General features: G+C 40.5%; 2 protein-coding genes across 3 annotated transcripts; both read right to left on the bottom strand.

The window, feature by feature from the left end:
• Positions 1–1836: 1836 nt before the first annotated feature.
• Positions 1837–5522, bottom strand: p2ry4 (pyrimidinergic receptor P2Y4). Of its 2 annotated transcripts, XR_008531178.1 has the most exons (3): positions 5343–5522; positions 1945–4383; positions 1837–1887 (listed from the first exon to the last, which is right to left on the bottom strand). XR_008531178.1 is itself a non-coding variant. In XM_054597558.1 (2 exons), the coding sequence occupies exon 2, from the start codon at positions 4331–4333 to the stop codon at positions 3239–3241; it is 1095 nt and encodes a 364-aa protein (XP_054453533.1). In that variant the 5' UTR covers positions 4334–4383; positions 5343–5522; the 3' UTR covers positions 1837–3238. The 2 variants fall into 2 exon arrangements, 1 of the variants encoding a protein (XP_054453533.1); XM_054597558.1 differs by having other exon boundaries at positions 1837–4383.
• Positions 5523–9549: 4027 nt separating this feature from the next.
• On the bottom strand, positions 9550–25175 carry inppl1b (inositol polyphosphate phosphatase-like 1b). The gene is given in 28 exon segments (XM_054597326.1): positions 9550–10371; positions 10735–10850; positions 10945–11737; positions 12071–12152; positions 12552–12704; positions 13205–13292; positions 13382–13470; positions 13558–13671; positions 13759–13848; positions 14354–14435; positions 15951–16039; positions 16212–16311; positions 16451–16589; positions 16679–16775; positions 16927–17044; positions 18313–18381; positions 18384–18511; positions 18617–18719; positions 18806–18906; positions 19009–19123; positions 19255–19392; positions 19586–19663; positions 19819–19906; positions 20062–20202; positions 20622–20742; positions 20897–21035; positions 23204–23267; positions 24470–25175. Coding segments are annotated over 28 exon segments (3666 nt in total). The 5' UTR covers positions 24607–25175; the 3' UTR covers positions 9550–10277.
• Positions 25176–25268: the final 93 nt, after the last annotated feature.

Genomic DNA, 25268 nt, shown 5'->3' with positions numbered 1-25268 from the left:
AGAGTGAAACTTAGGTCAAAGGTTAAAAAGGGCCCACACAGCTGACTTCTTTGCAAACAGTTTGAAACCTTGGATTCATTTTTCATTATTAACAATTAGATCATTTGTCAAATTAGCAACTTTTTGTCACCTTTATCAGTTCTACTTCAACTTGCTGAGAGGTGGTGGACCGTTAACATGGGACATTCATTTTGAAAGTAAAAACAACTTGGAAATAAATAGCAGTGATTATCTGTTTGTGATCAATTATTGTTTGTTTATTATAGACAATGGAAAATATATCCAAACAATTCTCATTTAGACTGTAATTATTAATTATTTCAAACATTATTATTATTATTATAACCCAGTTGTGACACTGGGTACCACTGCACTATTATTATTATTCTTTTGGTTTCTAGGAAATGGAAAACTTCCTTTTTGAATGGTTACAAAGGTGAATTCTGGTCTAAAGTTACATTTTAAGCAAATATGTTGTATCTCTTTATTAATAAGAGGAAGTACTGTTTAGTGACGTGAAGTTTAGCTTCTTCAAAGAACTTACACATAACTTGTGTGGTGTGGACAAACTAAAAACATTTTTTTAAATTCCTGTCGAAACCCTGAAGTTTCCAAAAGATACCAAATGTGGCCAGCCATTTATTTGGATTATGTGATTCAAAGGATGCATATAGACATCAGACCCATTGATACAAATGTGGAGTTTTAGCTTTGAATAAGCAAGCATCGTGGAGCTGCAATGAAGCACTGGAACAAGCTCATATGAAATGTACATTAGATCGTGTCACACATTGTGGAAGTACTGTTTAGCTTTTTATTTCATTTGAAAGTGACTTCAGGCAAATTATCGTGTGGAAAAATCAAGATTCAAAGGGTTTATCCATGTTTGTGGGTATATGCATTGCTCTTTATCTTTTTTTCTTTAGATTTCCAATGAAAAATATTTTTGTTGTTGTGCAAGTCACATACTTGCTTTCACTTCACAATGTGAATGTCTGTCTCATGTACAAAATCATATATGGCTTGACATCTCCTCCTAACCACAAGATCAACTGCATATCGGCTCACAAGAGGTGCAGTAAGAGGAGATTGCATTATCCCACTCAGGAAAAGTGCTTTTAGTCAGTCTGCGTTCTCCGTAAAAGCTGCACTACCATGGAACTCCATTACATTACATTACAGTCATTTAGCAGATGCTTTTATCCAAAGCGACTTACAATCAGTAGTATATTACATATCATTCACCCATTCACACACTGATGACAGGCTACCATCGAGGTGCCACCATCAGACTCTAACTAACATTCATCATCCAGTCCACACCGATGGCAAGCCTTCGGGAGCAACTTGGGGTTAAGTGTCTTGCCCAAGGACACATCGACTGCCGAAGCCAGGTATCAAACCACTGACCTTCTGATTGAAGAACTACCTTACTCTCCACTACGCCACAGCCGCTCCATCCCAGTGACGATTAGACAACGGGACACATACAGTTCATTTTCATTTAAAGAAATCATTAATTAGCACCCCGCTCTGTCATCACTAACTGCGCCTTACTTCCTCAATATGTCTGTGCTGAATTTCCCCCAATCTGTCTGCTGTCACCTGTCTGTCTGTTTTGATATTGCCTGTCGCCACTCATCTACCTGCAAGCATGTCTCTTATTGTTGTTTAGCCCTGTCAGACTGAAATTACACTAATTCTGCAACCTTTTTAATGTATTCTGCTTCTGATGTATATGTTTTTAGTGTCTAACAATGCAAGATAATCTTGTTTTTAGTCCATGTTCTATCTAACATAATTTTTGTTTGTCTTATATTCTGTTTTTAGGGTGACTTTTAACATCTGTCTAGGGACTACAGATGAAAAATAGCCTCTTGGCTAACTCTGGCGCATTTACAGAAATACTTTTTTGTTAATGTGCATTGTCCCTATCAAATAAACCAATAAAAATAAAAACAAGCACTCTATCTATTCCGATCACAGCAAGTGGAGCTAGTTTCACTCTGGCTGAACACGAGTTGTACAGTTTACACAAATGACAGAATTTCATCACTTGACATCGCTCTTTTTTCTCACGAGGCCGAGTTGACTAAGATATTGGAGCTTAATGATATCTTTAGTGTTTTCTCGCATTGCATAATCACCTGGTGTTACATGACAAACAGTAAACACTAGCTACTCATGATGCAACACTTTATGATACATACCAAACTGTAATTACAAAAACATATTTGTAGATAGTGCTCATACTTAATATCACAAGAACCACATGACACACAGACTGTATGAATACATCCGCTCCAGCATTGGAGGGTGGAGGGACAAATGCTCTGTAGCATTTAGTCAAACTTTTCCACACTATTTTCACATCCTGCAAATCCATCAAGAGTTCAACTAAATTGCTGTTAGAAAAAGGGGGCTTTAAATTCCAAGTATCATTCCCAAAGGTAGAAGAGAGAAAAGGAAAAATCCCTTATCCCACTGCTAATGCGTGGGAAAAAATATGTCCTGACCAGTACAACCTTATTGCTTTTCTCCACAGTTGAGCAAAAGACAGCTGTGAAAGTGGAAGGAAAAAAACAGCTGGGATCAGGAGCTGCACTGTCTGTAGCTGCAGACATTGTTGATACAAGAGAAAGGATTGCCTCATAATTGCCTCTTTTCTGACACAATGGCTTGGCTGTTTGTCATCTTCCACTGGATATTAAGTTGAATATTTGGATCAATGGGTGTGATCGATGACAACAATCCACTAACTAAATATGAATTACTTTAATGCACCTGTGACTGCTAGTGTCAAACTCTTTTACCAAAGTGTCTCAGATTCTGTTCCAATAATTTGATAGCAAAACTATTCTTCTGCATAGTCACCAAAGAAGAACAGTACACAGAAGCTTTTTTTCACTTGGGTGTAATAATCTCTTTGTGGTAGGAGACATGAGCTACCTCTTCCCCTTTTGAACCTCATCTTAAAAACACAGTATTCTCAAGAACTTGAGGTGAATTGAGACATGGTCCTTATGCCTATTATGCACAGGCATTACAGAAGTTTGATGGAATTAAGTAATTTACTGTAAGTGACTGTTTAAGTAAACTGATTCTCTTCCAAACCTCCTCTCAGTGCAAAAAAATAAAACAGGTGCTTCTGCATGTGCTGTTAGAAGCGTTAGCTTAGCCTGGAGCGGACATCTTTAATACATGTATAATACTTCAGTAGTCTGCAATAGATTTCCCACTAGCTCTTAAAATCTTCACTGGCTCTAAGGGCTGTGTTCTTATAGACCAGCGCGATGCCATGGTGATTCCTCGGCCGTGTTTGCGGCTGTTCAGGTGTTTGGTTGCTTGTCGTCTGTCTTTTTCCGGTCAGAGCAGCCATCATTCTGGCCCGGTAGTGATCCCCAGCCAGGAAATACAGAATTGGGTCAATACAGCTGTTGATGCTGGCCAGCGGCCTGGTGATCTTGTAAGTAAAGTTGACAATGTTGAGGAATTCACATTTAAGTTTCAAAACGCGGGAGGTGTAGTAGAGCGTCCGGGTGATGTGAAACGGGACAAAGCTCACGGCAAACACCACCAACACCACAACGATGAGCTTGATGGACTTCTGACGCGAGGCGGCGCCCTGCTGGCTGGCGGATAACCCCCCTCGAGGTCGGCACAGGGCCCGCGCCATCAAGCAGTAGCACAGCACAATGACCAGGAACGGGATGCCGAATAGGAGCACCATGACAACAGAGCTGTAGTCCACGTACTCCTCAAAGGCCTCCTGGCTGGTTGTGTCGTGGCACAAAGTGTCGTTGTCCCTCCTGGAGGTGGTGACGAAGATGAGGTTGGGCACCAGGCACACGCTCACCACGGCCCACACCATGCCGCACACCAGGTGGGCATGGCGGGACTTCACCCGGGTCAGCGCCTTGATCGGGTGGCAGATGCCCAGATAGCGGTGCAGGCTGATGCAGGTGAGAAACAGGATGCTGCAGTAGAGGTTGGCGTAGAAGAGGAAGCGCACTATTTTGCAGGCGGCCACCCCGAAAGGCCAGTGACTGCGGTTGGCGTAGTAGTAGATGAGGGTGGGCAGGGAGAGGACGTACAGGAAGTCGGACAGGGCGAGGTGGAACATGAAGACCGTACTCGGGTTCCACGGACGCATCTTTAGGAACAACCACAAAGCCGTAGCGTTGAGCACCAAGCCGACCACGAACACCAGACTGTAGGACACGGGCAGCAGGATGTATTTGAAGTCCTCGTCGAAGCGACAGCTAGAGTTGAAGATTGTGATGAACGGTTTCGACTGGTTGTCCACGCCAGGGCTGCGGAGGGCCGTTTCCATGGTGATGCAACTTCTCTGTGTGGCACTTTCAAGACAACAGGTGACCGAACCTTCAAAGGAAGAAGAAACACTGAGATGTGAAGACTTTTACATTATTTAGCAAGAAAACACACACACTTAACTAAAACTAAAAAGATTAGTAGATTAACTGATGAGTCTATTGACTGGAATTAATCGGCAACTATGTTTTTCAAGCTAAAAACATCATTCTCAGGTTCCAGCTTCCTAATTGTGAGGATTTGCTGCCTTTCCTCTGTTTATTTATATATATATAAATAAACAGAGGAAAGCAGTGTCACTATAACTCTCTCTCTCTCTCTCTCTCTCTCTCTCTCTCTCTCTCTCTCTATATATATATATATATATATATATATATATATATATATATTTGACTGTTGGTCATTGATAATGTCACCTTGGGCTCTTGGAAATGGTGAAGGCCATTATGAATCTTATAGAAACAAATTCTAATCAAAGATGAGATAATCCAGGAGTCACATGTTGTTTAGTAGGCTGTGTTTAACAGTTGTGGAATAAGTATCTAGATAACAGTGGTGCCAAAGTGTAAAACTTTGTGTTTCTTACATTGTTAGCAAAGTATCAAAAAGTAAAACGTGCTGTATTACAATCTGGAATCAGAAATTCCCCTTTCAGATTCCAGATTGCTATATGAATACTATATACATTATGATAATGGGTTATTATTATTATTATTATTATTATTATAGATTCATGTACGTTTTAAAGGTACTCATGGTGGAGCTATTCTTACTGCTTCATTTACTGTTGAATCATGTTTAATTTAATTAAGTATGCACTATTTGGCTTTAAAAATAAGTTAAGTGCAGTAAAAAGTAGGCGATGCTGTTTCACTCGGGTGTAGTATAACGTAGTGCACTAACAAGGATTTCTTTTCCACCACTGTTGTTTTCTTTACACTTGTTAAACATCGCTGTCCTCGCTCACACAAACATAAGAACGGAGTTCTCGTGACCCTGCGGGTACTCACCCCAAACGGGATCCTAAAAACAGCCTCGATGGTTCCCGTCGACACCGAGAAGTCTTAACTTTTTCAGATCCAGAAGCTGCTCTCCCCCCCTCCTCACTGCAGCCGGAGCGCATTAGGTTCGCACTAAAAGTTGTTTTTCAGCGGAGGTCGTGCTGTTGGAGTCCATGTCAGCACTGAGCCGCCAGGATTCACGGAGAGGACAGAAATGGGAAGTCTCTCTCTGCTGAGAGGGCAACACTGAACCCAGAACAGTCCTCAGTGTGGAAGTGACTTTCAATTTAGTGCACCACGTGAAACTGCCACCTGTGCCCATTTACACATTAACACTGAGCACAGAGAAGTGCTCACTACCATAATGCAATAATATGTAATAAGTCACACAACAGCCAGAATTTAAAATATTTTTGACCTGTTAACTCATTAAGAACCAACCCTTTAATTCTGAATACCGAGTGAAATATGTATACTTTTTTAATGTAAATATCTTTATTGTATATTGTTATATTTACATATTTTATATTAGGTAATATATTTGAGTATGTCTTCCACCATTGATTTGTTGTGTTAATTCCTCCTGACAACCGTCAACCTTGTCAGCTTCTGAAAGATCATAATAAGTTACGCAATCCTTTCCTTTTTATTGAACATGATCCAACAGTTACTGTGGGAGAAAGAAACAGCAGCTTTGTTGTAAGATCTGGAGTCCACCCAAGGGTGTGTGATGTCAGCACTATAGTTCAACCTCACCATAGACTGGTAGACTGGTTGAGGCCAGATGAGTTTGATGGACCCTCTATTATATACAGATTACCTATAGTAGCCCTCCTCTCACATATGTGTACACGCATTTGCAAGAAAAGAATACAGAGTTCAGTTCTGTGTGCAACAAATAGGACCGGTGATCAAGGATAGTAAGACTAGAGTCATGTCCATCAACGCCAACAGTAATAACAAGAGAGGAACAGGTTCTCGACAACACTGATAATTTCACCTAGAATTATGAATCAGTCTTACTGCAATAATACCTCCATTTTTCACTTTAACCTCCATTTTATTGTTGTTGTTGTTGTTTTTTGTTCATATACATACTTTGTCTATATATTTATATTTATACATACTTGTGCTGAACTTTGTTCTACTTTGCCTTTGTTCTACTTTGTTGTCCTTGATTTTTGGTTTATTTATCCATTTCTGTGTATGTACGCTGAGAGTCAAATTCCTTGTATACATACGCATACATGGCCAATAAACCTGATTCTAATACTTATTCTGTTTCGGATTCTAAAAGCACTATCTACCAATATGGGGTTCCAATCAAAGATATTCAAACGGCATCAATAAAAACCTTCATGAGACTTAGACAAATCTGGAAATCCAACTATCGCAGCAGCAAAAACAATCCCCGGATCTACCACAGTTGTGATCTATCAACACGACTCTACAATGCAGAATGCTGGAAAGAAAACAGAACAGGACGATCAAAAGAACCACCTTTCAAACATTATGGCCAAAGACTCTACTGTTATAACCTCCTCAAAATCCCCCAGCAGGAAATGTAAATGGATGTATTTACACAGCCCTTTTCTGATCTTAGCGACCAATCAAAGTGCAAGCCAGCATTCACCTATTCTCACACACTTCACAGGCACAGATTTTAGGGTTTAGTATCTCTACCCAAGGACACTTCGACATGTAGACTGGAGGGGCCAGGGTTCAAACCAACGACCTTCTGATTAGTGGAAAATCGCTTCATCCCTAAGTCAAAGCCACCCCTTAATGACATACACTCAGACGGCAACTCCACAAACAAAGCTGTGGGATCATAGAGAAATTTACCAAAGGAAGAAGGGAGTGGAGGGACTTTGTCGCTGCCTTTTGCCAACGCAATAGGGATGAGGGAGTGAGAGTGATCCCCATGACAACACTCAATGGCACTCAATACTGAAATGTTATAGAAGTTAATATTTGCACAGCTGTACAGTAGTCTGTACAGCTGTTATAAAAGGTAACATTTGCTCTCTGGAGCTGTGAGGGATCAACTGGGTCATCACGTCAGTAATCTTTGTCATCTCAGGCTTTTCTGTAAGATTCACATGATAAGGTGTGGAATTGCAAAGTCTGATCATAAAGATATAAAAGTGGGCAAGATGAGCAATGCTGGTGTGTGAGACAGATGATAAACTGAGGTGAGATGACGCGATCACATAATAAGTTACCAAAAGCTAAAGTTTGATGACCCACGGCCGCAAACAAGATCATATCCACTCCTATAGCCCAAAGACTATAAACACATTTGGTTGGAATTAACTTTTTATGGTCTTCATTGAGATAAAAGACAGAAGTAAAACCTGACTTTGCTCACATGCAAAGACAACTCCTTGTAAATTTAAAAGGCTCAACGCCAGATAAATCTTGGCAGCATTTGGAAGTTATTTAAGATATATTTTTAGGACGTATATAAAATACTTTTAATCCTGATTTGGTAAATGAAAGTAAGGAAGTGTGTGTTAGTGTGTGTGAAGTGGTCAGCTTGGTGGTAGCAGTGTGAGTTTCTGGGTCTGTGTACTGTTAGGGTTTCTGTGGTAATGGATGTCTGGAATGTGAGTGGGTGACTGACAAAGCATGTTCTTTATCGTAAAATCCATTCAGAACCCAGTGTCGGTGTGTTTTACAGTGAAAACAAAGGTATTGTGATCAGAATTAAGCAGTCTGGTGTCTTTGGTTGTGTCTGAAATTCCATACTTAGATGCTATTCTTTCAGAATTGTGTGCATATTTCCATCTTTTATGTGCATACAATGGATAAAAACTAAATACTGCACATATATAAAAATTGCAATACTTTCATCAGTGGGCCATATTGTGACTTTACAGACATTTATTTAAAATGAAAATCTTCCGGATTTCCACGTTAAATCAGATTATGAATTGATTTTTATGTAGTCACTCTTGTTTCCAAGACGTGTTTTACTTATTATATCTTCACTTGGATGTTTGACCTTGACTGTGCAGAATGATGCATGTGCAGAGTTTTACATGAGGAGACGGTACTTCAACGTGCATTATAAAGCGATGTCTCAACTAGGTTGCTTGGTCCATTATATATCTTTGAAAAGGGTGCTGTGAAGAATTGATTTTTCAGTGAAGTTAGAGCCATTTAAGTTAAACTCTTCAAAAGACAGATGCAATTTCATAGATTTTCTTAAATAAATCTGGGAGGAGGTTGTGTCATTTTAAGAATATTTGTTCTAATTATTATATAAAGATGACTATAGCTGGAGGGGATCTTTAGACTTTACTATGTGAACATAATTCAATAATCATTTACTAAAACTTGCTGCTGAGAAATCACAGACCAACTATGTCAGTCTAAAACCCTGTTTCATTAAACATCTGAGTTTTAAAAGAAAGAAAATCAATACTTTCCCACATTTTTTTTCTTGGATTTGCATGTTGCCAAACATTCCAAGCAGTATTTTGGGTGATGACATCACTACAGTGAGTATATGCCTGCTGTCAGAAGACAGAGGGATGTGTTTGGTCATGCCTTAATGAGTAACTACTTTGACTAAATGCTAACAGCAACAGCACAGACACTCACACACTGAGAGGAATATTAAGTTATTCTAGGATCTGATTCTCAGTTGCTTCCTCTCTTTCTGCTGATAAATACAGCTTTCACATGTTTGTTCATGGACTTGGCCATCATGTCATTCACCATGTATATCGGTTAGAACTTATGCAATCATATTTATGCAAGTTGTTTTACACTGGAAAAGCAATGATTCTTAGTCAGTCATCCAGTATTAGGAAATATTCTCTATGCACTTTCCAAGAAGACGCTGAAAAATTAGAGCAACTGCACTTGCTGTAATGTGATAAGAAAATATTTTGCCTGATTAAACCTTGCTAGCAGCACAAAGTGGGTTGATACTTGCATGACTGCCAATTCAAGAGAAGCTTAATCTTTTAGCTATGGATTGCATGTCTGGTTTTAAAAACTCTCTCCTCTTGCAAACCATATGCACTGCAGAATTAGACCATTAAACAGGCTAAACCTAATTTCTTGATGTCAATAATCAACAAAATGCAGCATGGTAGGATAATGTGATATGAGCACTGAAACAGAGAAATCACTCAAAGAAGTGATTTCTCTGTTTCCAGCTGCTCGACAGAATGAAATAACACTTGTGGTTGCTTGGTGACGGTCAAGACTTGCTTTATGCACTTTACTTTACAAAACGTTGCATAAAACATGCACAGTGGACATTGGTACTGATTAAGTGACATGATAGCAACATTATGGGACGGTAAACAAAATGAGATATGGCAGGTCCTTCTATACCAACTTTACAGACGCTGTTCCAGTAGATATGTACAGCTATGGATTTTATGCTCCATAGGTTTAATAGAGGGCTTTTACAAGCTCGGATCCAGGCTCAATAATAGCAGAGTAATGGAAAGCACACAGTGGAAGGGATGAAGGTGAATGGTGAACACTAACCTTGAGTGAACACTGGAAATTGAAGGACTACATTTTTATAGTCATTTAAAATTCATTTAACACAAAATCAATGAGCCCTTGATACCGTAATCAATATTTGTATATGTGTCAGTTACTGCAGTTACACATCAAGGTTTTCCATTCAGATCACCCAACGCTTTCATTGTCCGACAAGATGGATAGATGAATAAAGCAGACTGTGCAACGAGTACTTCCTGCGCCATGTTCCCTGCTGTGTTGACACAGACCAACTATTGTTACAGTATTGATTAAGTAAATGTACAGACGGCAGGGCTGTGGTAAAGTCCAGCTGGTGTGATGGATGTCCAATCAGTATGTCCACCTTTCAGATCTCGGTTTGAACAGTTTTTTCGGGTTCTAACTGAGCGGACTACCAGGCTTCGTACCAGCAATGTTTTTCATCTGTGTGCGTCAGTTCCAGTTCCTGGGCAGGTTCTCGAGGATCCTGCGTCGGTGCGAAGGGTTCGTCACTCCTGCGGCACGTAGATCCTCCTCAGTGATGCCACTGTAGAGGAGAAAGGACACTGAATCAAACCTGACTGGAATACTGATTATTACGTAGTTTGTGAAGTTTATAACTTCATAAACGGTCTGTAAATCTTTGTAAGTTCACACCATTTTTTTTTATCAATTTATTTTAACCTGACATCATGTTCAGTCCTCTCACTCAGATGAACATGACTGTCACATACATGCCAGTAATTTTATTGCAACCGTCTTATGAACGCTGAGGTTATCTCTACAGACAAATATATCTTGCTCCGTGTCTGTGTAGTAACAGTAGCCACATTATTTGTGTCTGTCTATTAAATGAAGTAACTAGAGCCTTACTAAGTGCGGCTTGTGGAACGTGTTATTCAACATTTACCTGAAGTAATCCAGATCATCCCAGCCATTAAGGCTGAGTCCCAGGGTGTATTTCTGAAGACCCAGAGCACTGAGAAGCTCCCGCACAGTCTCTGGTGCACCTTGGAGTACAGACACCTGCATTGAGATAAAGCAGATAGATATTTTTTTTAAAAGAGCACCAGGAGTTGCATCTTTTTTTTAAAAACTGTCTTTCAGAGGAGAGTCCTACCTCTGTGTCCCAGTTGTAGCCTCTATCTCCATGCATGGAGGGGCCATTTCTATAACTTGGCCTATGGTTGGGTATGGATGGGCCTCTCTGCACTGTAGGGAAGAAGTCAACTTCGCTGAGGGACTTTGCCATTTGCAAAGCAGTGAGGGAGTTGTCTCCTGTAGGTCCAGGGGGCTGCTGATCCACCATCCAGGGAACAGACGCCTGAGAATGTGCTAACTGAGTGGGGATGTAGGGGAAAGCTGACGGCACCTTGGCTGCCCAGACAGGTTTGGTCCTTTCTGGGAGAAGCTGATGTTGGTCCCTTCTGGCTTTTTCCCTGATGATTGCGGAGTGATTCATATACAAGTTCCTCAGATTCTTCTCGGGCAGTATGGAGTCTTGAGCAATTTTTTTCCCTTGGTATTTGTCTCTGGGTTGTGAAGTCTGTTCCTGGTACTGTGACATGGCGTTGCTCGAGGGCGGAGGTATGGGAGATGGGTTTTTGGCCGGAAAAAGCTGATAGGAGGAGTTGTTGTGTGGGGAATGAAGGTCATTGGCTGGAGTGTACTGGGGCGGGACGGCTGGAATCTCAATCTCTGTAAAGTCTGATCTGCGACAGGGTCTTCTGACGTCCTGACGTCCTGAGATTTTGGGGAGCTGCAAGGCCTCATTTCCTGACCAGATCACCTGAGGGTCCCGACGCTTAGGGAGAGCCTCCTCCACCCTGCGTGGCACCGACACTCCTTCAAAGATGAAGTAGGCTGGATTGGTGTAGCTGCTTGGAGTTAGTTTGGGAGGAGCTGCCAAGGACCTGCAATGAACAAACATGTTTTCAATTTGTGAAATGATTTACTATTTTATGTTACTCAATGTGTTCTCAATTCTCACTCACTTTCTTTGCAAGATTTCGTAATGGTTTCACTGTTAACATTGCAAGTGTTCAGACCAATTGTGGCACTGTGCTAAAAACACACAAGGTCTGCATTGATTTGGGCATGTGGCTTCAGTTACCGGTGAGAACACATGCTCGAAGAGGATTTGGAAAACACCAAAACAAAATATTGCTCTGGAAAAGAGGGTACCTGGCTCGTGACATTGCTAAGGATTGGGGATTTTTTTTTAAAGAAAATTAGGAGGTCCTCACCTGTTTATTTGGACCCGTGTAGATGCAGGAGACACGTGTCCTCTTCCGGGACCTTTATCATCTTTCTCAAGAGAGAACCACTCTGAAAAAGTAAAATCACAGAAAATCAACAGGTTTCATATTGAGCATGAGTGTGGTGAGTGTAGACCAAAGGCCATGCCAGTTTGCACTCAAACAGCATAGTGATGTTTGTGGGTGTTGAAGTTGTAGTGCCTGACCTTGTGACATAACACTCATCAGTCCTGTTTCAGTGTCTCAGGATGCATCTGGTCAGTCACTCAGGAGTCAAAAGAGGAAGCGGTCGATAGACACCAGCAAGTGTGAAGCCAAGTGAGAGATCATTGAGGAACCAAATAGGGGAAGCAATGTGGGACCCGCAGGAGAGTCAAAGAACGCAGTGACAGTGGAGATGAAAGTTTAGTGGGAAGTGATAGTGCAAGCAAGGCTGAGGGCAAGAGAGGACATGTTCCGGTTGACCCACCATAGGTCTTCTCTCGAGTTCCTCGTCTATCCTTGGGCACATGGACCCGGACCCGTCCTCTTATGGAGCCCATCTCCTCGCCTCTGTGACACAAAAAGGTCTCGAACTGCTCCGATGCACCAGTGAGTGAGCGCAGAGCCACACAGCATTCACCTATTAAAAAAAAAAGGTGATTCACTAGATGAATAAGACGTTTCAAGTGCAACTTATCAACTTATCCATCCCAGATAGTTTCAGCATGGTTTCCATAGAACTAGACAAAGACTGGTTAAACTACACTGAAGGTCAACTGCATTCGATTTTTAGAAGAAAATGTATATTTATAATACTAAATTCAGTGCCTTAAAATACTGTAAACCATCCACTGTATTGTAAACATTTTCTTTCTTTAGCATAGAGATGACTAAATGAAAGAAGTGTATTTCAGTAGAAAATAGTTGTGAATTTAAAAGTGCTTACAAATGCACATTTTTGGAGCTTGAGAGGAAAGCTGCAAAGTGTATTAAAACATATTGAAACTACTTGTGAAAATAGTTTCAAGAGGAAAAAAAAGGATAGTTATCATTTCAGCTTTTTCGATAAACTTTAATTTTAAGGAAACCCATCAGCAAACCTAGAGGGACGTTATGAATGGAGTAGTTAATGTGACCAACCGTAGGACTCAAACCCGTCACATGACTTGACAGACAACAGCAGGTGCTGATCCTGAAGATACTCCATGTCGGACATGATTGGGAGGAGCTATGACGGACATAAACAAATCCAAAGTTTAGAATTTTACTTAAAAAACTAGCAATAATTTCAGCCATTTCCAAATGAGCCTCTTAAACCTTTGGCAGTTGTTTGAAGGACCAGCCCAGTTTGAGAAACCCGGGAACTTCACAGCTCTGCGAGTCATTTTCACTCGAGCGTCGTGTCTCTGCAAAGAAAAATAAAGCGAATGAATCTTTGTCATTCTGCTGCATAATGGCTTTATGTAAAATGTATTTTTCGTGTGGTATCATACCTTCAAGGCAAGACGAATGAAAGTCAATAAAGAACTTTGCTTTGCTCGCCGTCTTCACAATGGCCTCGATGCCTTCAAGCTCTATCCAGGCCTTCTCCATGCTTGAATGTGTATCTGTGCGAGACAAATGAATAACAATGCTGTTCACTTAATGAAGGGATGCAGTCATATTGCATCTGTTTGTGTCCACAGTGACGGCACCTGTTTTGCAGTTGACCTGTGATGTCACTCCCACTTGGAACGTGGCAAAAACAGGCGAGTGATCGCTTGTGAAGATATCATCTGTGCAACCTGGTGAGAGACAAATCCACCATATTACTTTCTCATGTGAATTGCAGTAACAACACTAAATATCTACAGTAGCTAAATTCATTGTGCAGCACTGTAAGGCTGATAAGCTGTCAGCAATATTTCACAAGATGTGACAAAGTAGTGATTCAGGAGACAAAAAGTAGTATTGCTACTATCTGGTATTTGTTATGTTTAGATAGTGTTCTGAGGTTATTCAGAGACAAAAGCTTGGGCAGAAAGAAAGGGAAATGACTCTGTTTCTTTATGGACCACAGACCAGGATGTAGGGGTTGACCGTTATTTGTTTTGAGGGCTGCTCTCATTTTTCAGTGGTAAAATAGATAAAAAACACGGAAATGTAATTTGAGAATGCTGCATCAAAACCTTTGGCAATGTCGAGGCTTAAGTCCTGGCCTCTCTGTGCTGCTCTTTTACATTTAGATTATGCCTTATTTAATGGTTTACTTTCCTACGTAAAGTATTTATTTTAATCTCCAGATCCTACCATATGCAGTGCAGATGATGTGTGTCTCTGGGTAGGACTTCCACAGAATCCTATCACACCATGATGGAACGTTAACTCGCACCTATAACAAAGAGATTCACGTATAAATCAACAAAGTATTGTACAACAAATCAAATTAACAGATAAACAAACTGTATGCAGTGAAAGATATCTTCTTCTCTGTTATGCCAGACGTTCCTTTTTTAGACTTTGGGTTAACTCTTAACCTCCTATTTTTATCTGACAAGGCAGCTGTTGTCAGTCACCTATACCGACAGACCTCTTAAATAGGATTAAGTTACTTGTAAAAATATCTTAAGAAGTGTGTCAACTGTACATTTAAAGTGCTTCTACGCTATGTTCTTTGTAGTTGTGCTTTGCTGGAACAGTATGTGTTACATATTTAACATCAGAGTCTAAAATACATAAACCTAAAGGCCGGAAGTATGACAACAATGTCTTTCTGAAAAAATGATGAAAGACACAAATTGCTACAAAGAGTTGCCTTAATGTAAAGGACATTAACACAGCAATTCATTTAAAGCTAGCTCCAAAAGGAAACATTCAATCAAAGAAACATGCATGAGCTATGTTGGATCAATCTAAAAGCAAGACTGAGAGTCTACAGACATGGAAAAGCTGTCTTCCAGACTTGTGAATAAAGTTGAGGTGGAATAACTGACACATGTGGAAACACCCAATAGGGCCCCCCACTAGGACAAATAGACGGTCTCACATCACCCCCATTCTCAAATCTCTTCACTGGCTCCCTGAAGCGTTCAGGATCCACTTTAAAATTCTAACCCTCACCTACAGAGCACTAAACGGTCTGCAGTGTCTGAACTACTTCACCCCTATGTACCAGCCCCGTGCTCTCAGGTCAAACTCTTTAAATGTCCTCTCTGTCCTGCCCACTCGCCTTAAGACCCGTGGTGACCGAGCTTTTGAGGCAGTAGCACCAAAGCTATGACGTACCTGTTTAGACAGGCGTTTGGGTAAAATTCATGCTCCAGGTCTGTTTTTAATCTGCTTTTAATCCATCTTTATATTGTGTAATTTACTGTCTATTGTGCCATTCCTTTATGTTTCATGTTCTTAAAACTGACCTTGTAAACTGATAACCCTTGTATGGCAACCTTGTGCTAATTATGTTTTCTTGTTCTTGAGTTTTCGATCCTGTTAAGAACTTTGTGACTTATGTCTGTGAAAAGCGCTATATAAATACATTTTACTCACTTACTTTACTTATTAGATATAAGTCCTTTTATTCAATGCATTATCCTTTTAAAGGGGTATTGTTTGGTTTTTGCATTAATTGGTGTCTACATTTTTATTATCTTTAAAGATAATAATAAAAACTATAAATCAAAGCTATGCTAGCAGCTCTGTGGGGCTGCACTTAGATCTCCAAAGTATTTAGGGACTGTTTGTACAAAATGTCTTGCCAATCCAGCCAATAGTTGTCTAGAGCAATGCTGCTTAAAACCTTGATGAAGTCATTAACGTCTTGCTTGTGTGTGTCTCAAAGGTGCAGATTTTTGATGTATCCTTTATCCTGTTTTTCCGAGCTGCTTTTGTGTAACAAGAAATGACTCACTCCGGAAGTCTTGTACTTCTGCCACAAGTAGCAGTCTCTGGAGCCCCGTTCATACCGATAGGTGGGTGGAAATGCAATCTTCTCTTCCTCTTAACCATGATAAACAGAGAAAGAGTACAGAGTGAAGTAGCCAAAGGTAGAGCGGAGTCAAAATTAAACAGTGTCTAATTATTTATTTACCATTTATTTTGTTTTTGTAAAAAAGCATTCAAGTGCAGCAACCAATACAAAACAAAAGCCAAAAAGCAAAGTGACACTCACTGAAATTGAGAAAGGCCTTCCTCTTGTGTCTCTCTCTGGTCAGCTGGTCTGCACACATGAGCTCCTCAAACTCTCTCTTAGATACATGTTTCAGGATGTCCTGCATCAGCGAGGACCAGAGAGAAGCAATAACATTAATGTCAGGATATTTTCTCAACTGTCTTCAAGGGTCCTAAACCAGAGCACTTAAAAAAGGAGCAATGAATTTTACAGAAATAAAAGAAAACAGTCGGCCCAACCTGAACATCCAAGTCGAGTCTGTAGTTGACGTCTCCACACCATAGGAGATGGGTGAAGCGCAGGCTGATGTCGAAGGCGCCGAGCTGTTTGTCGCCCAGAGAAAGCAGTCTGAGGATGTCCACAAAGTTTTGGTTCCTCCTGAACATTAAAAGTACAGTACAGTACATTACAACAGACAATTCTAACATAGACATTTTGTGTTAAACACATGTATACACCTAATGTACCTTAGGACTTTTTCACTTCCAGAGGTCAGGTGGCAGTTAACAAACCCAAAAGATGTCCCATTGAAGAGGAAGGAGACACCAATGGCTCCCTTGTTTCCTGGAACAACAGAGACACTCAACCTTAAACTTAATAAACACAAATCTTGTTCTGTTAATCATGCATTATTTCTGGTTGGAAGCCATTATCCTCTACATTTTCTGTATTTGCTTTGCGTGTATTTGTGGTGAGGTCATGCAGGGCAGCCTACCCAATGTGTTTCCCAGGCCAGTCCTCACACTGGCTGTGTTCACATGGCTGATGCGACTCTCGTGCTCTGGCTTCACAAACACAGCCAGCCTCATATTCCAAAGGGACTGTACTGCCACCTACGGGACAATGCTCCACATTACAATAGATAGACAAGAACAGTTTCCTTACAGATTTCTCAAATGATTTGACCCATTTTTGTAAACCCAGTTAACACAGCCACCAAAACATATATACTTATTTTCCCAAATGGACCAGTTCTTCAGCAAAATGAAGAGTTGCTTTCAATTTGGTTCATATCTTAAGACTAAAAAAAACCAATACATCAAAATTGTACTCTATCATTGACTGATATTATCTATGTATGTATACAGTATATTCCCAAAAAGATTGACGATGACAACATATAAAACACTCTCACGATCCTTTCCTATAATCTGAGATGCTGCTGAAACATTTTCCTTCCCAGTAAAAATTGTGTGATCCTTTTGAAATACTGAAGAATGAGTTTTCATCTTCTCACATGTACAATACTATTAAATAAGATAAAATACAAGCTTTGTAAGTCTAAAATGCCAAGGTTGACCCAGTCATTACAGGATAGACTTAAAACTATATGCTTTAAGTTTAGATGTTGAATATAGTTATATTTAGTTTCAAAATGTAAGCCTAATGTTTAACCTTCTTTAGTTTGAAGTAAAACCTCAAAGAAGTTCCCTTGTGATTATATTTATTTTTATTTCTGTCAGGTCAGAGGCATTATAATGTATGTGGTTTTACAGTTATACAAGTATATGTTATACTAAATACAATAAAGTTATTATTTGTTTGAAAAACTGTATATCTGTTTTTACAGCTGGGTGAATGTCTGGAGAGCATGAACATTGATTTGGAGATTTTTATAAGTAGCATTTGAGGGATGAGTTTTTTTCTATCTTAAGACTGAGATTGATTATTGTTATTAATCGTTTTAACGACATGCATCTTGGTTTAGAGAATTATGTCAGATCAATGCAAGTAAACTATGTTAGTGGGTATGGCTTCATTCTGGGATGTTAAGTAAACATTTTGTAAATGTTTTGGTTAATATATTTATTGTGCACAAACTAAAATGAATTTCTAAATTAATAATATGAATATAAAATGTTAGCAAAATGTCTAACTAGCAATCATTGTGCAAAACAGGTGTTTGTTTAGTTGATGTGCAGAATCAGTGGAGTTCACGTTAACTATTATGGGCATATAAACTTGTGAATCTTTCTTCTGCGACAATATGGTAGCTTTATGGTTAATGCACCCTATATAGACATAACAATCACCACGTGAAGATGAAAAACTGTGAAAAAGAAGAGGAAGAGAAGAGTTTTTGAGAGAAAAACATAATTACTTGTTTGAAGTCAATGTGAGTATGGCTGCGAAGGGTTGCTCGGATATGTTCTGTCCATTCTCTCTCTCCCCCTGAGGGTTTTCCTGAGTCCCCAATGCATAGATGTCATGAGGGAGCAAGGCGGTCGAGTCATCAGGGGTGTGTCCCAAACCGCAGCAGGTCACCCACGACTGCAGGCTGCGAGGAGGAGGGGAACCACCTGTGCACACAGAACAACACAATAAATAATAATTAAAAAATGATCATTCTAATACAACTCCTGTTGCCTGACGGTGGAATAGACTGTGATCACATTTACGGTTACCCATGTTCCAGGTGCCAACAAACACAGAGATCACGTCTGGTTCCCTCAGCTGAGAGTGCCTGGTTTTCATCAGCTGGAGGAGTTGGCAGAAGGCATCACGTTTCTGAAAGAGATGAAAGCCACTCAGTGAATTATGGAAAAGGAAACAGTTGATTCCAGTTAATAATAAAGCCAGTTATCTTTCCTTACCCGTGCACTCTCAAACGTCATTTCCCGTGGTGTGTTGTGGTGGCTGTCGACCACCATGCGTACCTTGGCCGGACTGCTCTGGAACTTTACAATCTGAAGGACTGATACAAAAGAAATACAGCAGCAGATTTATTTATACAATATGTATTATATCTGCAAGCAAGGGAAATGTCCAAGGCACTAAAAAGTGAGTATATTCTTACTTCTGTCATGTGAGACCCTCTCTATACCAAATGAACCAGCCTTCCTGTCAAAGAGCAGCACTCCTGTGTCCACATCCACAGAAACAGTCTGTCTGCCATACCTCACCATCTTCACCTAGACGCAACAAGAAAAACAACTGTTAACACGTTTACATGGTCAGATATCAGATGTAAGATTGGTCTTATTGCATGTCATAATAAATAAAAAGATAACATTTATCTTTTTATTAATTAAAAAGTTTCTACCTGAAAGGAGTGAACTGGCAGCTGTCTGGCATGGTTTTTGACAGGTGTTACATTGGTGGGTGTTGGTTCAGGAGGAGGTGGGTTAGGCTGCACTGCCAGATTGTGATTGGTCACCGCATCTTGTAATGCTTTTAATACCTTTACGATCAGAGAATTTGCAGTGTTACATATTTACCACTGTTGTTCATCACAAAACAATTGGTCTGTTTTTCAAAACCTCATCATCACTCAATAACCACTGCAACTAAAAGGAAGCAACAGTATTGCAAGAAATCAATTTTCACATGAATCTTGCCACAATAAGAAACTTTGTGTAAATTCAGAAACATACCTTTTTCTCCAATGAAGAAAGGAGGCTGACCAAAGCTGAAATCTTAAACAGCAGGCTATCCATATCCATCTCTGGGCCCTTGTTCCAAAAATATAACACATAAAGCACCATGAGTTGATGTATATGGATGTGTAAGAATGCACCTTTATCACTGACACTAAAGGATTACCATATTACAATATAATAGTTCCTTACTGTTCTTCAGAAAGCATCCAGTATGGTTTGTACTGTACCTGTTTCTTGGTGTGCGTTAAAGAGCAGTTCGGATGGTCGAAGACCTTGGCCAGGGTTTCCAGACTTGAGAGAGTCAGGTCAATTTCACTGTAGATCAGATCAATACAAAACCTTTGGTAATGACCATACATCTATTAACATACATTATAGTGTAGAGCATTGACTGTATGTATTGTGTGCTGTGTCATAACAGTGTATAGTTTTCACGTTTGGTTCACCGGTAACAATAAAAGCATACTGACCTGTTTAAGCCTTGGCACGCAGAACCCAGAGTACGCTTGAGGTGGCAAAGAGTTGTTGCCCCTTTGTGCACATTCTCAATGTCAAGAGGCAGCTCACTGAAGAGGTAGTCATTGAGTAGACCGATCACCTCACCCGCAGCACTGTAAACACGATAAGAAATGCAGAATTCAGTCCAAATTGTAGAAACATTTCTGCCCTCTGGACTTTGCTTTTGCTTAAGTTTTATCTGCTAGCACACCGCACAGCAGATCAGTTCTATATCAGTACTGTTTATTAATAGGCCAAAAGAAAGTCAAAAGATTGTTTCATATGTTGCTTTCTATATGCTTGATTGACAACAGGTGCATATTTAAATGAGATAATGTCTGTGAACATGACTCACATTAATGTGACTATATAAATCACTTCAAGTCAATAAACAATCACAAACTAAGAACAGACACATATTGTCACACAGATTAAGCAGCTCTCGAATATGAAATATTTTACATGCAAAATAGATAAGCATTATTGCAAGAAACTTCTTTTGTCAAACTGCATTTCAGCTTGATAATCACACCTGGATGTGTTCAGCTCTTGCAACTTATCCAGGAACAGGGTATGAGGCGCTGGTTTTGCTGGTGTTCCTGTGGAAGCCACTGTGTTGACAGGGGCTGGAGCTGGAGGGGGCTTCTCATCATCTGTGCATGCGTAAAGTCAAACATTGATAATTAACAATGAATACGCAGCCCTGAAAGGAGCACAGTTTCTACAAGTACGTAATATTTTCCTGTGTATCATGCACGATATATAGACTGTTTGGTTATTTGTTTTGATAACAGATAGCGGGCTCACCTGAGCTCTCTTCCCCAGCGTCTGTATCACGGGGAACAGCGAAGAGCAGAGGAGTGACCAGGCCCTTGTGGGGATGCTGGTACCCCAACACCAGGTCCTCCAGGGTCCGGAAACAGTTTACCTGCACCCCCTGTGTTGTCTGTGAGACACACACACACATGTCAAAAGTCAGTGAGTGCATGTACTGTAATAATCCCATGAACATGTATGCGTGCTAACAGTCTGTCATTGCTTTAAACATAAACTGGAAAGACCACAGAAACTGTAAACAAAAGCACTGTAGACGATAAGAGTTATGATCTGCACAAGCACGCAACGCACTGATGTTGCACTGAGAAACACATTTTTTAATATATATATATGCTGCAATTTAAATCAATTAAATTCTTTCTTTCTTTTGGTAAACTTGCTTTGTGTAATACAGGTTTATAAGCAATTACAATACACATGACAACTATAAAGATATGAGGTTGTCAAACTAAATGTCGTCGTCTACAGTGTCTTACTAAATATAGTTTTATTGCAAATTCCCTTTCTTGTTCTTTCTCAAAAAATATTTATACAACAGAGTTGATAAAACTCACATTAGAAAAATAAAAATAAAAAAACCTGGGAAGATGTACTATGCTACTGTGAGGTCTAAATTTTGAACATACATTGAAATAACTGCCCAATTCTAGCTTGCACACTATATGTGGTTATTTACATGTATGTTATGTATATATGTTTCCACACTTGAAATCTCGCTTGGGAGAACAAACCACAAGTATTTATTTGCATGACAAAAAAAGCCACATGCAGATGATTTGCTTTGATAAAAATCGTCTCAGGGGTCTAGAAAAGCGCTGCCCTTCACCGAACAGGAGAGATGACATCAATGAAAGCTACAGCCGTTGTCTTCCATGTTTCCCTGTGGTTCAACATCCCCAGTGAGAATAAAAAGCCCCCCCTCCCAACAAAAAAAAAACATGGCAAGGAAGTGTTTACATGCTTATGGTCATACTTTTAAGCCAGAAGCATAAGCAAGTCTACTCTCAAACTTTCCAACAAAAACCTGCACAGTTACACTTCAGTGGCACTCAAAGCAGCACAGACAAAAATTAAGAATAAATAAACACACATGCTGTGCACAGGTGCTGTGTGCATACATGCTAACAACGCTACAGGTCACATGCACAAAACCAACAGGGTTCACGTCAGACCACAATACCAAGCACACTCGTTTCCTGTGCCCTTATACAGAGTTTTTCTGTTTTCATTTTGCGGTTAAAGAAAACCATTTTTTGGCTCGAGCTACCCGTCCGTTTTGCCAGGAACTCTTCAAATAGTATTTTGTACCACAAGGATCTCTTGAAAAGCTATTAAAAAGAAATGACAAGGAATAAGAGACAGTAAGAGAGTAGAAAGGGCCCCAAAATATCTCAATGGCCATCTTGGAAAAGCAAAAAGGCAAGCATGTGACTTGTGAGTTAGTGGAGCAAATCCAGTGAGGGAAAATACGTACTGGAGGTTTATACTGATGGCAGTGGAAACAAGACTGAAATAGCAACAGAGTTTAAGGTCTTCATTTGAAAGCAGAGGACTTTTCCAAGTCAAAGGCTTAAAAAACGACTGCCAGACAATCATTAATAAACTCGTTATTGGACTTTAATATGCAGACATATTAAAGTCCAAAAACAAAAAGCCACAGATGATTTGCTGGTTGGTTAAGGCTCTGAAACTGTTTATTTCCCTCACTCTCTCGCTTTATCTCACCCACTTTGTGCGTACGTGCTTGAAAACGTGCTTGTGTGTGTTTTTTTATCATTGAATAATTAGCTCATTTGCTGACTTAATGGCCCCCTGCTCAGAGTATCAAAAAACAGACTCCTACCATTACTGGCTTATACTCTGCCACATCCCACAGAGTCATTATGTCCAATACAAACACCCCCATACATACACATAACAAATAAGCACACTCATTGGTCAGTGACCTAGTGTGTGGGTTGAGTAGGAATCTTTGAGACATAAAAAACAATTTCTCCTCTGTGCTGCGGCGCTTATGCTGCAAGCAGGAGGCCACATGGCAGAGATGCCATTCAAACAAGGAGGCTGCTGCAGTCGTAACAGAGAGAGCACAGAGAGGAAACACAAACATGTTCCTGTTCTCCCTATAACAGACAATAACAAACCATTGTTTGATCCCTCTGACTCCATCTGACCGACTGTGTCTCTCTCTGTGTGTACAGTTTGTGCCAAGACATCTATTGTCTCTCTACTTTCTGCTGTTCTTCCTGGTCGGGCGAAGGATTCAGTGTCACTCACCTGAACTGCGAGGAGGCCGTCTGCGTCGGGAAGAATACGATAGGTGTGAACATGACGTTGGAACCTTTGGAAACCACAAAAAACTGTGTTATTAATGCCATGGCAAATTAGTACAACACGCTTCTGAGCAAACATTCAAAGGGAAAATACACTTAAATGTATTGTTTAAATAAGGACCAGATGTCTAACTGTAGTTAAAGAAACTGTAACTCTCTTAATAAGGCGCCAGTTGTTTTACAGATTGCTAATGACGTGTCTTGTTTTAGTTATACAATGTGTGAGAGACACTTAGATCATCATCTCCAGTCACGTCAGAGGAATCTGTTTCAGGCAGCACGTAATGATGAGGCCATTTTTAAATCAGTCAGCTACTGTGTGTTTTCCTGAACAAAGGGAAAACATGATTAGCAGAATGACTGAATCAAATGTGTGGAGATATTTAAAAAGCTAAAAGAGGGAATGACATATTGGGAAAAGAACGAAGGGAAAGAGGGAGCACTGCGAGCGCCCCGGCTCAGCTTTCAGGAATGTATCTGGCTCAGGCTGATGAGCAGTCAGCGTAGTGCGGTCGCTGGAGCTCCCGCCCTCCTTCAGGGGCCCCGGGGAAGAAATAGGGGAAAGAGGGGAAACAGGGAGTCCTGGGCCAGGGTCTGACTGGCTGAGGTGGACGCTGTTCGGACAGGACGGTGTGAGTAGTCTGGAGAGGGTGTATGTGTGAGGGTTAGCCCAGCCTTCACACAGCACTTAAAGTCAGTCTGTGCTGGCCGATGATGGTGAAAGTGATGGATATGACAGAGGGGGGAGTGAAGCTGCTGAAACAATTTACAGATGGGGACATTCTTCAAAAATGTCGCATTTATGAATAGTTTCCAACCCCGTTCGCCAAAGTCAAAAAGTTTCGCGAGTAAGGTAATTAGATATGGTTTTACACTAAGTATAACTGTTTCTTCTCACATTGGGCAGCGTTTACAACTTCCTGAGTGAATCATTTATTAAGTATTTCGAAGGAGGTGGAGCACTTAAGATTAGACAGAAAAAGTTTGGTAACTTCTATAAAAAAATGATTTGTGGTGGAGTGAAGAGAGTCACGTTCGCTTACTTTTCCCTTTCTTTTCAGTTAGGATCTACACCTACAAATACATTTATAGAACAGGTTCACAGGTGCTCTTACCGTCTAAGATGTCATAATAGTTTAAAGTACCGTGGGATGGGCAATTATGTTTGATTGTGATGGATAAGAAAAGCTGTATTTGTGTGTATACTCACAGCAGGCACAATGCATAGGCTCCTGGCACAGACTCACTGTCTCTCACTAGGTAGCTGCCATCCCTCCCCGCCCGTGCCAGCAAGTCCTCCGCGTGCACACGGCTGATGTCACGATGATACCAGGCTGCCGTAGCCATGGCAATCAATGTTGCGAGATATGTTCATAAAAGTAATCCACATGAGGTGATGAACTTGACGCAACACAAGTTAACTGTCAGACTGGCATTAACCTGGCGGAGTGCCAATCAAGTTGTCAGCACCAGATTGTTTTGAGAGGTCTAATTTAGTATTTTTACTTTCCCATGATCCTTTTCTTCAAAGTTTCAAGCAGACAACCCATCATCTTGTCTAAACCAGCTAGCATTTCCTGGGTCCCTGTTGGTTCCTTCAGGGTCACACATCCTGTTGCAATGGAGGAATAAAAGAAGAAACATCCAGCTGATTGTGAGGTTAGTCCAGTCAAACAACAGACTGCTCCTCTAAAGAAGCTCCAGTCCACCTTTCTGATAATATCTGTGTGTAGAGAGACCCGGTTTCAGCTTTTGGTTGCAATCCGCTGCACCCAGGTGGGTGTGTTGCTCCAACAAACACAGACCATCACAGCGGTGCGAGGGAGGGAGGTAGAGGAAAAACAGCGAGAGGTGCTGCACAGTCTGAATGAAGCTGCCACCCCTGAGGCGATGACGGTGCCTCTAGCTTAACCACAAACACAAGCCCTCCCTCTTGTCCCAAAACAAAAAGCCCACATGCAAACAACAGGAAAAGAAGAGCCAAGAATGGCAAAACAAACAAATCGAGC

The sequence above is a fragment of the Anoplopoma fimbria genome, chromosome 4 (genome assembly GCF_027596085.1).
Source record: "Anoplopoma fimbria isolate UVic2021 breed Golden Eagle Sablefish chromosome 4, Afim_UVic_2022, whole genome shotgun sequence".
NCBI lineage: Eukaryota > Metazoa > Chordata > Actinopteri > Perciformes > Anoplopomatidae > Anoplopoma > Anoplopoma fimbria.
Note: the sequence above shows the minus strand (reverse complement) of the source record. Positions and strands in the feature narration are given on the sequence as shown.